The sequence below is a fragment of the Centrocercus urophasianus genome, unplaced genomic scaffold (genome assembly GCF_019232065.1).
Source record: "Centrocercus urophasianus isolate 14NV4802_14NV808 unplaced genomic scaffold, USGS_Curo_1.0 seq_51, whole genome shotgun sequence".
Classification (NCBI taxonomy): Eukaryota; Metazoa; Chordata; class Aves; order Galliformes; family Phasianidae; genus Centrocercus; species Centrocercus urophasianus.
In genome coordinates, this window is record NW_024885100.1 from 1212006 (window position 1) to 1225845 (window position 13840).

Below are 13840 nucleotides of genomic sequence, written 5' to 3' on the forward strand. Positions count from 1 at the left end.
AAAGTGAGCTGCTATCTCAAATGGGTGGCATTGCTCCCCTCGTCACTGGGGCATCACTTCCCTTGCACTGGATCTAAAGGCTGTGTCATACCGGGTTTATCCAGCAAAAAAGAAATGTGGAAGGCCACAGTGCAGAACAGAGAGCAGTCTTTGGGCAGATCAGCCAGTTGGAGCAGCTCACTACAAAACCCTCAGCACAAGAGCCAAGGAAAGGAGAGATGGGTAGAAAGCTCAGCCAAGGAAGCACAAGGACTATCTTTTTGATGGGCAAGTTGGGCACCTCAGCTGCCCAAAGCAGATCACAAACTGGCCCCTACTTAAAAACAAACAAATGAAAATACTCAAAAGCTGTTCTGTTCTGCAATGATCTTATAAAAATTAAGACTTCACAATTTGTTTCAATTATGATGGATGTGTTTACACATGTTCTGAAAAGAGGAAAGTTAAGAATGCCTTTAAACTTGTTAATTACAATACAGCCGCATTTCTAACTTCCCTTTGGCATCATTTTTCAGCATCACTCTGCTTTCAGCACCAATATAATAAACACTTGCCCAAGACAGACCCATGAAATAAGGTATAGGTAGCACTGTGCTGCGAGCTGCACCACAGCAGAATGTGACTGCTAGCTTGCATTTTGGCTGATATTTTCACACAGAGGTATGCTGATCCTTCTAGTAGTGTCAATAGAATCACATTACTGCTTGAGTCAGCATTTTCTAAAAGCTATCTGGCAGCTCACCATTCATCCCCCACAGTTAGATTCAACACTATTTACAGCATCTAATAAATACGGTTTGAGTCATCTACAAATTTGAGATTTCATTGTTATTCTTGATGTAGCTAACTTTGTAACACAATGATCTATCAACTTTAAAATGTTTTGATCTTAATGGTTTATTTGTGACATCTGAGCTTTCAGTAATAACAAATGCTTTGTCCTGCTTGATGCAAGGAGCTCAGTGGTTTAATTAGAGGGGAGATTTCACAGTAACTCAGTTAAATGCGTAGAAAGATGAGCTTAAGAAGCAGTTGTGTTATGCTACTAATTACTGCATAAGTGCTCATATTTCCCTTCAGTGCAGAGTCAGTTGGGTGAGACCACACCATGGACAAAGGCAGTGGAAACCAACTTCGATGACTTTACAGTGAAATGAGTTTTAAGAACATTAATAAACAGCAGAGTAGTAATAGCAGAAATACGAGCAGCTGGAGCACTAACACAATTAATTATGGCATCACAGCTGAGATTGATAATGAAAACCCCTGGACAGTAACTTCTTAAAGTGGTACAGCTGTTTCAAACAGCCATCTGTCTGTGCCCCAAGGCTATTTTATGTAATGGATAGTCTTATATTAATTTAGCAGGGCTCAGTCAAATAATTACAGAAACAAGTTGATAATATTGAAAGCTAATGTGATATAAGCAATATAAACTTGCACTGTTTGAAGCAAGAAATTAAAAAGGAACAATTTTACATCATACTTTGGAGTGATGGAACAGCTTTGTCCTACCATCCTAAAATAATTAATTTGACGACAGGAAATCTCTATGAGGATGATTAAAAGGAAGTTCTTTTTTCATTGGGAAACAATTGGTAGAGAAGGCAAGGGAACTCTTATCACTACATGATTTTCCAAAACAACTGAAGTGTAGTTTACAGAAAAATTTCTTCAGAGATGGGAGGTTTTTGGTATGAATTCAACAGCTGAATGGCACAGTCCCTCCCCCGCCCCGGTCCTGACTTTTCTTGCTCACATCACATTCAGAATGGTTTCGTCTTGTCCCCTGGAAGCATACTTCAAGTTTCAACCTTTAAAACTTTCTATGCGTGAAGACGGTAAGCTGTAATCAGACATCTAATATCATTTACACCCTTTCTCAGAGCGTTGTGTTGGAAATATACTGTGGAAAAGTTTTTTTGAAGAAAAACTTGATCACTGCAAAAATTGACATTACACATAGTCAGATCTGCTGGAAGACAAGAAAATAAATACTCAATGTTCTAAACATTTAATACTGAAGTGAGGCTTTGAAAGTCCTGTGTATAGCACAATGCAGATACAGAAAAGTTTGCCAGCTTGTAGCACCTTACATTATCATAGGCTGCTCTGAAAGTAATGCCTCCTACTTATTTCTGTGGAAAAAACCCAACAGAGCAAAATAACACCATCTGATAGAGCAAATTCTTGGTTACAAAATACAATTTTTTCAATGCTCTCGCTGTGTGTTTTCACCAGCAAAGAACAAGAGCTGCATGCAATTCATAACAATCTGCACCAGCAGAAGTGCCCCACTGTCACTGTCATCACTGCTGAAATGCAGCACCCACCCCTCAGTGTGCCAGCACCCACTTGTTTGGTCCCTATAAACATTCACAAGTGTTAATGAATGTCAATGGGTGCCATTTTTTCCACATGGAGAAATTCAATGGCACACCTTTGCTTCATCTGCACTTCCACATCAGATGAGATTCTGCTGGAGTGCCCCTCTACTGCCATCTGTCACAGAGCAACAAAATGTAATGGAGTGTTGGTGGGAAGGTTCAGCTTCTACTGCCATCCCACTAACATCTGCCTCTGACGCTATGGGCCAGTGTAATGAAATAGGAGGCCTTACTTTCAGAGCAGCCCTCATATATTGCTATAACAGCAAGGCACTTGAGGAGGCTGTGATACATCAAGGTTTTGAAAGCAATGTCTTTTGAAAAAATGATTATTTATGGCAGCTTTAATTTTAACTTTCCTTTTTTCTTTTTGCATGTTTTCTTGCATGCACGTTCTCTTGGCTAACACTTAATTTAAAAAATGTTCCTGGTGAGGCTTCTGCCAGCTGACACAATGCCTTCCCAGCTGAAATACAATGTGCTTTCATTGCAGTCCTTGCTGCTTGTGTGGGTATGAGGCACCACTTTTCGGGCTGCCATTCAATGCTGTCACTGTTAGGTATGGGCCTGCCTTTCCATACCTTAATACCCACTCAAAGAAATCTGGTCCTACTTCATTGGCAGCAACGCTGGTATCAATGCAGGCCAGTCATTCCCATGCTAACAACTATGAATGCTGTACGCTAATGTTGGATGGATGTCATCCTCTGTGCACAGACCACCAACTTATTCTGCAATCAGAATTGGATGAATAGGTTTTTCCACTGCACACTTTCCAGTGGATGGAGTTTTCAGTACACACACTCCAAATCATTCACTATCACAACAAAAGCAGACTTCAGACACGTTTTGTTAAGCAGCATTATGTAGCTGAAACTAGCCTCCAGCTCATGTTTTCCCTGGAGATCATGAAGAACAGCTGCCTGGGCACAAAAAGTACCACCAAGAGGGAACTGCTCTCCTTGCTCTTGCAAATTTGCAAACCACAGAACTATCTGTCCTTTAGCCACCACCACTGTCCCCATCTGTCATTACAGGGAGAGCAGCAGGACTGTAGACAGACCTCCCTCTGTGTAAGGCTCTGCGCAGTGCAGGTGAGCCAGGAGATTACCCATCCCCTGGGGTGGTAGCTGCAGGACCAGAACATAACTGTACAGCTGTTACGTGAGAGTGGGTTCAAATATTGCTCCACACAACAGATGAGAAACTGTGTTACAAAAGCACAGTGTATTAAGGTATTTACTGGGAAGATTTGTACTGTAACTACTGTCCATTAGAAATATGGTCCAATTATCCAGTTTTGATTGCAGAATTAGTTGGTGCTCTGCACTGCACTTCAACAAACTCAACAGCTTACAGCGTAACAGCAACATTACCCTGAGAGGGTCCCTTCAAAACTGGTGCTACCCAACAGATGAACAAGTATAAATCAGAAATCATTGAACAGATGTTGAAGGAATCAAAAGCTTGTCAATGTCTGTTATCAGTCAGTAAGTGCTACATATTTTCTTCGTGTTTCTTGGTATTACATAAATGTAGCCCTCTGGAATTGCCAGCATTTCACATCAGAAAATCCTAGCATTGGTTTAAAATATTATTATTAACCCAAGTGCCAACTACATTTATTTTGTGTAAAGGAAAAAAGCCATTAAAGTATGGAAAGCTGAAAACAATGGGCTATTTTGTCATTCCAATTGTTACAACAATTGTTATTAGTGACAGATTTCTCCTTCACCTTTAGTCAAAAACTTTCTATAGAAGATTTCAAGCAGAGGGAAATGTTTGGGACTTTTGTGCCATGCTTTTACCCTGATCTACTTGGGACTGGACAGATAGACTGGATGCACAACCAAATTGAAAGAATAATTGCAGTGCATTAGGCTAATGACCTAACTGCTCTTAATCCCATTGGCATTTACAGAGCATGAGCTACTTAATGATTAACTACTTAAAAAAGAAGTTTTGTCATATCATTTATTAAAAAGCAGTACTATTTTGGAATTAGCAATAGCCACAAAAGAGTTGATGACTGAAGTCACTGAAAAATTGCAAGGCTCTCTTCTTGTACAATAAAGCCCTGGTTGCTACAGCTGTAACATTAATGAGTACTCTTTATGTACAGACATTCTTACTGTAGTTTCTAAAACAAAGCCTGCTGTGAGATTGTTAAGCACTCAACTCCAGAATACCCCACCTCATATCTGCTCATGAATACACTAACTCCACCTAAGTAAGAAGAGTTAGGTTGCATACAAAATAATGAGAGAAACACCACTTTGAATGAAGCCACAGCACAATAAATTCCAAGTCTCAGTTTAGATTCTAAACATCTAACATGGCTCTAAGCATGGCTCAAGAAAGTTAACTAATAAAGCACCGGCAAGGCATATAGATACAGCTAAGAGAAACAGCTCCAAACAGTGACTATAAATATTCAGTGCTTGAGTGAAAAGCTGTCTAGTTCATTTGAGAGCACTGAGACCAGTGGTGTCCTAAAACAAAGAAGCTGCCTAATCCTATCTGTGTATCAGCAATTTTCAATCACTTGAAAACTAGAGGTAGAGATTTTTCTGGATAGTTGGTATCTAACTGACCAGCACTCCCTATTTTAAAAGCTTTCACAGAAACCTGATTCTGAACTCCCTTAGCCTTGAAGGGATTCAAAGACAAACCTTCTGTCCCAGCAAAGTGTCATGAAAACCAGGCTCAGAATGAGGACTCCGATGGATGCCTTCTTGCACACCAAGCTTCAGAAATCTAACATGATTTGCCCCCAGCCATTAGCTCCTGCTGATCACCCGGAGGTTAGCACTTCCTCAGCTTGAACAGGAACCAGCTATGATGAGAACACCATCTCACGTTCTGCTCCATTTAACCAAGCTGTGAGCTGCTTGGAAGGAATTCCCTCTGTCCCCAGTTCTCTTTCTGTTCTGATAGATACAGCAATCGTGGCAATATTACAGAAAAATAACCTGCCCCACAGATAACCGCTGCTGATCCAAACCTGTGGTGCAGTTACACAGTCACTGAAATTGTTTCCAGAGATAGACTGTGACAAACCCTTTTGGCAATTACTAGTTTGATCCAACTGCGTGCAACTACATCCTGAATACTTTACATAGTTGTGGGCAAAGACTGGCAGCAGGGCCATCAGAACAAGGGACGCAATAGTGACTGATAGAGCAGACGCTTCCCTCTCATCAGCTGATGAGCAGTATAGCTGAATAAACTCCTATCACCTCTGTCTATTGACAGGCACCTCACATCCCTATGTGGATCTCATCTGAGTCCAGGCAGCAGAGGCTGATAAAGAGCTAGAGAATCCCCCTGTGTTAGTAGACAACTAGCAGGCAGAGAGACCAGGCAAAGAGCGATCATAATCATACCAATGTGCCTGAATAACGAAAGAATAATTTTGTCCCTGTCAGAAAGGCCTTGTTCAAAATCAGACAAAAAAATTTCTTAAAGCAGCATGGCCTCATTTTCTCTGTCAGTTATGAAGACTGCTCTGAAAATAATGCCTCCTACTTCATTATGTTAGTCTACAACATCAGGGGCAGATGTTGCAGGAATGGCAGTAGAGGTTGAATCTTCCCACCAATACCCCATTACATTTGGTTGCCCCGTGACAGATGGCAGCAGAGGGGCACTCTCAGAAAATGGCATCTGACATGGAAGTGTGTATGAAGGAAAGGTGCGTCACTGAATTCCTCCATGTGGAAAAATGGCACCCACTGACACTCATCGATGCTTATGAATGTTGATGGAGATGCAGCAGTGAGTGTTAGCACAGTGAAGGGTGCAGAAATTCTGCAGTTCAGAAAAACTGTACTACAACCTTCTGGTAAAAATCAGCATTTCAGTGTTCTGCAGCGGGTAGAAGTCTGATACTAGGAAATAACTGTGCCACCACATCATCATAATTCTGTGAAGTTACTGATCTTTGGCCCTGTATTGTACTTTTCATTGCCACTTTCAGCTATACCAGTAAGTAAGTTAAATAGTGATTGTGAAGAAACAGCCAGGCACTTCCACCAGACACTGCCTTTTCTTGTCACTCATGATTAGTGTTCCACTGTGTGTCTTATTTCTTAATGCAACTTAAAGTATAAAAATTAAATATTTAATGTAAAAAAAAAATCATTACAATAAGCAATTTAATTCACCTACCTTTGGCTTCCTGCCTAGCCCAGAACTCTTCTACTCTTTGAAAAATGATTTTTTCATCTCTCAACTGCTTTTGCCACTGACGCAGCTCCTGTACTTCCCTATCACAGCGGACCTGGAAAAGGAAAGCAGAAAACGCAACTAACATTATACACTCATGTTACTCAAGGTCACAAGTCTTTGTTTTTTATGCTGGGCTGTGGCTGTGCAAATATGTGGCATTCATCCTTTTTGCAAGGCTTGATATAAAGCATGATCCCAGAGGTTTACAGCATTCAACTTACACAGAACTAAAACCCACACAATTGACTAACCCCCCTGAAAACATAAATATGCCAATTAAGGGATCATTTTGATTACCAAGGACTCCTGAGAATGTGAATGCAGTGAGATGCCGATTCTTAAGTCAATTAAAATTTAAAGCATTATACTGTAGGGTATTAATGCCTTTAGAAAACCACAATGCTATAAAACCAACCCTTTGATCAACACAATAGAATAGAAGAGGCACATGAAGGGTCATACAGCAGGAAATTTATTCCAGCAAGCTGATTCACACCTGCTACCAGCTGCAATTCTAGCCATACCATTTTCACAAATAGAAGAGGCATTAATCTCTTATTTAAAGTAATTGGAATGCATTACATGATGTCTATTCTTTGGCAATCACTTCTATGAAAAGCCTAATTCTACTTCCATGAGAATAACAACAGTCACAGGCTTTATCTCCATATAAGTTGAATTCCTCCATTATTGCTTTTGTACTGGTATAGATCCTACAAACATAAGAAGTAATTCAGCTTTCACCACTCCTGAACTGGCTCTAATCCACACTTGATTAAATGGCAGTATGTTGCCCATTATCCACCTTAGCACTCACACAATTACTACCTCCAGCATTAGAGCAAAAATCCAGAATAGATGCCATCACTCTGACAGTAGCAGGTAGTGGTCACTGTAGTATTTGCTCACTGATAAGTGATTATTCTCTTAGAGTCACGTTCAGATAATAATAGAATTATTTAAAATAGAGTTTCTGTTTTTTTTCTAAATGATACGGATACGAAATGCCATTTGCCTTAGGACATAATGTCCTAGTTATTCAGGCTGAAATTAAACAGCATTGGAGAAACAAGCACCCATATGCATGGATTCTCCTGGATATGTTTTACTTTCAGGAAGCTGACTGCTTAGCTGTCCAGAGAATGTTTACTTTATTCTTGGATGATACAGTAATGAGCCTGCTCTGTGATTTAAACTCTGCTACTCTACTGCAATACATTCCAGTTTTCACATGCTTTTCTGAGATGCACAGAAAGCAAAACAGCAGGATGCAACTTTCCACTTGTTTATATATATATTATATATATATATATATATATTTTTTAAAAATATATATTTTTTTTAGCAGAAGTATTCTTCCCACAAAGAATTTCTCCTCTGTGGTGCAACTAAAAATGCAACAGACAGCAGCTGCACTCCAGCAGCAGTTTTCAGTCCACGCTGGAGAAGATAACTTGGCATATTTCAGAGCACTGACAGAGTAGGAATACAGTGCAAGGTTATATAATCAGTACAGGTGGGGAAGACTCTCCCTAAGTCACTTGACATCAGATACTTCTTAGGCCTCTTAAAATATCCCACTGTACTACTACAGTTCTGTATTATCTCCTATAAAGGATACACAAAGTTCTTACAAGGTGAATATAAAATTTTAAAAAACCAAACAAACACAAAACCTCAATGTATTATTACTAGTGATTTCTTTCCACAGAAATATATTTTAAAAATTATATCTTCTATGAAATCCTTGACATACTATTTCAAAAAATAAAATATAACCCCAGACAGAGGATAGTATGCTTTTATAGAATCCCCAATTCTCTATTTCAATGAGTCCATTTATTTACACAGAAAGGGGCTAAGGGAATGCTTATGGAACATTAAAAAAAAAAAAAAACAGCAGAAAAGAGACAGGAAGACACAAAAATGAGTACCCCTACTTCTAAATATGGAACTGTTGGGAAAAAAAACAAAGTGTCCTTTTATAAGTGCAGACATGTAGAATCTGTATTTTGGTATGCAACAATACCACAGTGCTCTCTGTATACTGAAAATGAAGATAATGACTCTAAGCTGTTAAAAGGTAGGAGATAAGCACAGTGGATTCTGTATACTCTCAACAAAATAGCGAGTACAGTGAAATACACAGCAAAATACAGGGCTCTGAGATAAAGAAAGGCATAGTCAGACAGAATTAGATACCCCAAGGTCCCATATGAAATCCGAGCAGGAACACGAACTCCCAGGACAAAGAGATTTTTTAGAAATGAGAAAGAAAAAGGAGCATAAAATAGGCAGTAGGATCTGAACGGAATCCTAGCCTCATGTTCTAAATATTCTTCAGGATCTCTAATTCAGCATATTCACGATAATTTCACAGAATGTAGCCTATTTGTAATCAGAGTGCAATTCTATGGTTAAAAAGCCATGACTCAGCAGCCAAAACTCCAGGTAAATAATCAATGGCTCAAGTATTGTTCAACTGATGTCTTTCCTGTAGATCAGCAGCCCAGCTATGAACTAAGAGCAAACATAACATTTCTCTTTAAAAACTCAAATCACATGGACAGAATCTACACTTGCTGTAAAGAACAGCAAATATTCAGATGACCTTCTAGATCTGAGCCTTCACCAGTAGCCACACTTTACTGGAAAGGAACAACCTATGGCAGCAAAAGCACAAGAACACTCTGTAAGATACAGAGATAAACCCGCTTCCATTCTGAATTAACTTTTGCTTGACCAATATGTTTACATAGAACAGCTTAAGCTACAGTTAAAGCTTTATAATACTTCAGGATTTACGTAGACAAATACTCTCTGTTCAATGCTAGGTAAAAACGTGTCAGAACAGTGGAAGGATGCTTTTGCTGGAAACATTAGAGGAAATTCTATTAATGAAGAAATCTGTCAGTCTAGATAAGTTATACAAATTATAAAGATTAAAAAGATCCCACGAAATAAGTAGCAGTAAGCACATATTCTGCAGTAGAAGGGTGAAATTTACCTTCTTGAAATGGAGACGTGCCTGGAAAATTGATATCTACCAGTCAAGGGTTTTCATTAGACATTGGAATACTGCCTTGGCCCATGATAGATAAACTGGATGTCAATAGAAGAGAACGTGAGAAGTAAAGATAAAGATATTTGATGAAATAGCTGTCAAAAGCTTTATTCCAGCTGCTTGCCTCACAAATACCTCTCAAGATCTTCTTTCTTGACCTCCTCAGAGAACCAAGCCAGACTGCTTTTGTGTCTCATTTGTATGTCTCATGTATAAGCAACAAATGAGATTATCATTACTCCTTTGAAGAATACTGATTACCGAATATTCCTTTGTTTGGTCCTGGAACTAAGAGACTTTTTCTGATAGGAATGGGAAACTGAAGATTTGAATTAGAGTTTCTTTTGAGTGAGCCTTTATATCTGTAAACCAACAACAAGATCTCCAGAAAAACAATGGAGGTGATGGCAGCAAATGCCTGTTTGCTCAACTGCACCTCCCTGCAAGGCAAGCTCTGCACCCAGAAAGCACCTTCCCTTTCCTGCTAGGCTGTGCTTATAACAGGTAACATCACTTACTGTAGTTTTCTTCTGCTAAGGTCCTAATCTAACATTCCACTATCTTGTCAGCTTTTTTCCTGACTTTTAAACCAGAAAACTGTTATAAAAGCAACTAGATTGTTGTTTGCATTTCAGTGTGTGGCCTGGTGCTTTTGTATCTGTACAATCAATGAATGTACAGATGTCATGAGATGTACCAGAGAGCTTGGCTACGCATTTATTACACCAGAGCAGAAAAGATAGGATGCTTACCCATATTCCTGGGTTCACTTATGAAACTCCAGCAGAGAGAATCTCCAGCAGAGATCCTTCCCCACTTGCAGTCAACTCTTCAATGGGTCTGGGAGAGGCGCAGCCAGGCTCCACCCTTCCAGCAGCACAGCTGAATTGCCTTCCTATGTTCGCCTACCTGTGCTCCCAGGGCTGCCTCATGGCTCGCCTCAGGTGATCAATCAGAGGTTCAGGCCCTGATTCAGCAGTTCTCATACAGTATCTGCTTTGTAGTACAGAATTTGTCTTGAATTTGAAACAAATGTCTTTGTATGAAAGATCATAGCAAAGGCTTTGTGGAGAGCAATCATTAAATATTATTACCAAAACAAGGATTTCTCTAAATTCTGGTCTAGGTAAGGATGAATGTAGTTTTTCAAGTTATCTTTTATTACCAGAAAGCGGTATATCTATATGATTTTTTCCTTCATACACAAAAATCCTCATTGACTGACAGCTTTGTTTTTATGATTCCTGCGCACAGGCAGACAGCCAGATGTGCAGAAATAAGAGAAATATATGAGAAGACGAGATGCTTAGCCAGCTATGCAAGTAATAAAGTCCATTGTCCAGATCAGCGTGGCTAATGAAGCATCTGAAACACAGTGAGTTCAAACAGGATGTGTCAGAGAAAATAACCAGCTCTGTTTTCTCATATTTTATATGAGATCATTTATAAATAATAATAATAATATAAACTTAGAAAGTTCATATCAGAGTTATTTATATTAAGGAAAATCATCTAAATTCTCCTCTAATTTTTCAGACTCTATCATTACTGCATTGAATTCTCATTTAAACAGTGTTTGCTTAACTTATAAGCTCAAAGATAACATGTAAGCCTGCAGAATAACTTGCTACAAATTATTTTGATTTTTTATTCTCACTTTAAGTTCTAGTTTTTAAAAGCCCAATTTTTTTCATCTCTAATAAGCTAAAGTATGTAACTGTTAATTTTATAGTCTGAATTATTTACATAGAATCATATCATAGAACACTTGATTTTCAATGTCTCTTACTTTTTAATGCTACAGTTCCTCTCTCATTTCTAGGAATCAGTTTAAAATGATAAATGCTATGCTGAAAATTTTAAAGTTAACAAAATGAGAAGGGATTGTGCCCTTCAGAATGCCTGGTAGAAGCACAAGGTATCTGAGCAACCATGCGGGGCTCAGCTCACTATTATTGGATGTATGCCTTTGTAATACTCCACTGCAAGGATGCCTGCAGTGATACTGTCAGTGCTAATTAATGTTAGAGTCAACGCCATCTCTGTTTAGAAAAACAAAAATCAAGAAAAACAAACAAATACAAAGTGTCAAAAATCAGTCAAGAAGATCATCTCAGGATATTTCACCATTTTTGCCTGCATGGCACTTTATAATAGGAACTCATATATTCACGATTGTTAAAATAGGACAGAAAAAATTAACAGAGATTGTTTTATTCTGAACGTGATTTAGAGAACACCAGATGTATAGACAGATCACAGTGAGACTATCATGATAGCAGAAGCTATTTACAGCCTTAAGCTATGATAAAGGCAAAGACACTTGTCACATGATTTCTAAGGCCATTTTTTCTAAAATCATGAAGGTTTTAGAGCCTTAGAAAGAAAAGCTTGCCAGAATCTCCTCAGGATTTTCAAAATAACTTATATCTTATCCTAGGCTTAGCACTACTGTTACACTCCAAAATAACAGCAATAGCCAATTTTCTTCATAACGTACTCAAGGGCCTTGCTTTTCCCCCTTACACTGGGGAGTGCATTAGTGCTGTTTCACTAGTAAGCTTTGCATCATCTGAAGAACAGCCCCCATTCCTCTCTGGTCTCGTTTGTTGTCTCAGTGTTACCATCTTTGTTTCTATACGCTTCTATTTCTGAACAGACCTCACTAATCCTCTATGCACCCCTACACTCACTCACTCTGTATAACTCCAAATGACACAAAATAACATTTTAGCAACTTGCCAAAGACAAAATGTAAATTGTTCAGTATTTTGAAATTTGAATCACTGTGGATTTCATGAGAAAAACAGGAAGATTACATCAGTGTAAATGCCTGTGAAAAGATTGTAGTCACTAGGCATAAGGCAGAGCAACATCCAAAGTCAATGAACCATGAGGGTCTCAACAGCTATTTATAGTATCCTCTACTTAAAATTTATGTAAGGATTTTCCCTAGGGCCTTCACAGTCCTACAGATTCAACATCAAGCAAAGTAATTATAGATTATTCTTACCCGATAACCTCTCCAGAATGCCTGAATTATTATGCTTGCTTCTTCTTCTGATAGGAAGAAAGACAGAGGCAATGGTTGCCTGGGACTAAATTAAAAAAAAAAAAAAAACAAATTGTAAAAGACTGGCCTTCAAAAGTACATTACTTCATTCCTTAGCAATATGTTTTATACAAAAGGTTGCTCAGGAGCCTGAAACATGCTCTAAGATAAAAGGTGCAACTATTTCTCCTTTAAAATATACTCTATGTATGCTACAATCATTTCTTCCTTAAAATAATAATAAGGTAATGGAATGCAAAGCACAGTAATCTTTCTTACTCTTCCTATGTGGATTCTGAATTGCTACCATTACAGTGGGGTTTGGGCTTGCAGTGGGAGGGGAGCAAGAGGTGTTGGAAACATGTCATTTGTAAAGCAAAGGAGGTTTTAGCGTGCATGTAACAACAAACAAATTTATGACAAATGTTTATAACCTAATTGTTAAAATTGTACAACTTCAATCTATTTTAGTACCTACAGCTACATTATGATTTCACTTAAGTGGAATGTACTAAAAATTTAAAAAATGATAATTATTGCATGTATTGCATTTCTGATGACTGAGAAGTACCCTAAGCAATACCTACATTTCAGACATCACTAATAAAAACTCAAATCATGATATCAAGTCTTGCTTTGCAAAAGTCATTTTCTATGAAAGTTGATTTATGTATCACACACATTGATTTAAGAAATACCAATCTGGATGGAGAAGACATTAATTTATACAGCTTTCTTTTGTACTAAATGTAATATAGTATTTACAGACTTCAATGCTGCAACTCATGAAAATACCACTAGTGGAGTTGGCAGTGTTAGAATGGCACTAAGAGCCACTCTCCCTGCATGGGACACAGCAGCACAGCTTTGACTCAGAAGACCACAACATTAGGAGTTTGGATGAAGCAATAATTTGGATTTAAGTACAAAACATGTTTTTGTCAGTATCAAGCTTAAGCTCTGCTTTAACAATACTAGAGGCCATGTACTACAAAGACCATAAGTAACCAATCTATCCAGTCCTACACTTAGTGGCTAGAACACCACTTCTGCTATTTCTTTTCGAAACCTATTTTTAAATACATTACAGTTCAGGCTAGAAGGTCT

The 13840-nt window shown here is 38.4% G+C and overlaps 1 protein-coding gene across 2 annotated transcripts in view; it reads right to left on the minus strand.

Annotated features, from left to right (window-relative positions):
• Positions 1-13840, minus strand: part of IQCK (IQ motif containing K) — a 53626-nt gene that overhangs the window by 19861 nt on the left and 19925 nt on the right. For both annotated transcript variants that reach the window (XM_042835348.1, XM_042835349.1), the window contains exons 7-8: positions 12695-12779; positions 6558-6669 (exon numbers count right to left, since the gene is read on the minus strand). In XM_042835348.1, coding sequence (XP_042691282.1) covers positions 6558-6669; positions 12695-12779 — 197 coding nt within the window. The remainder of the gene's footprint in view (positions 1-6557; positions 6670-12694; positions 12780-13840) is intronic.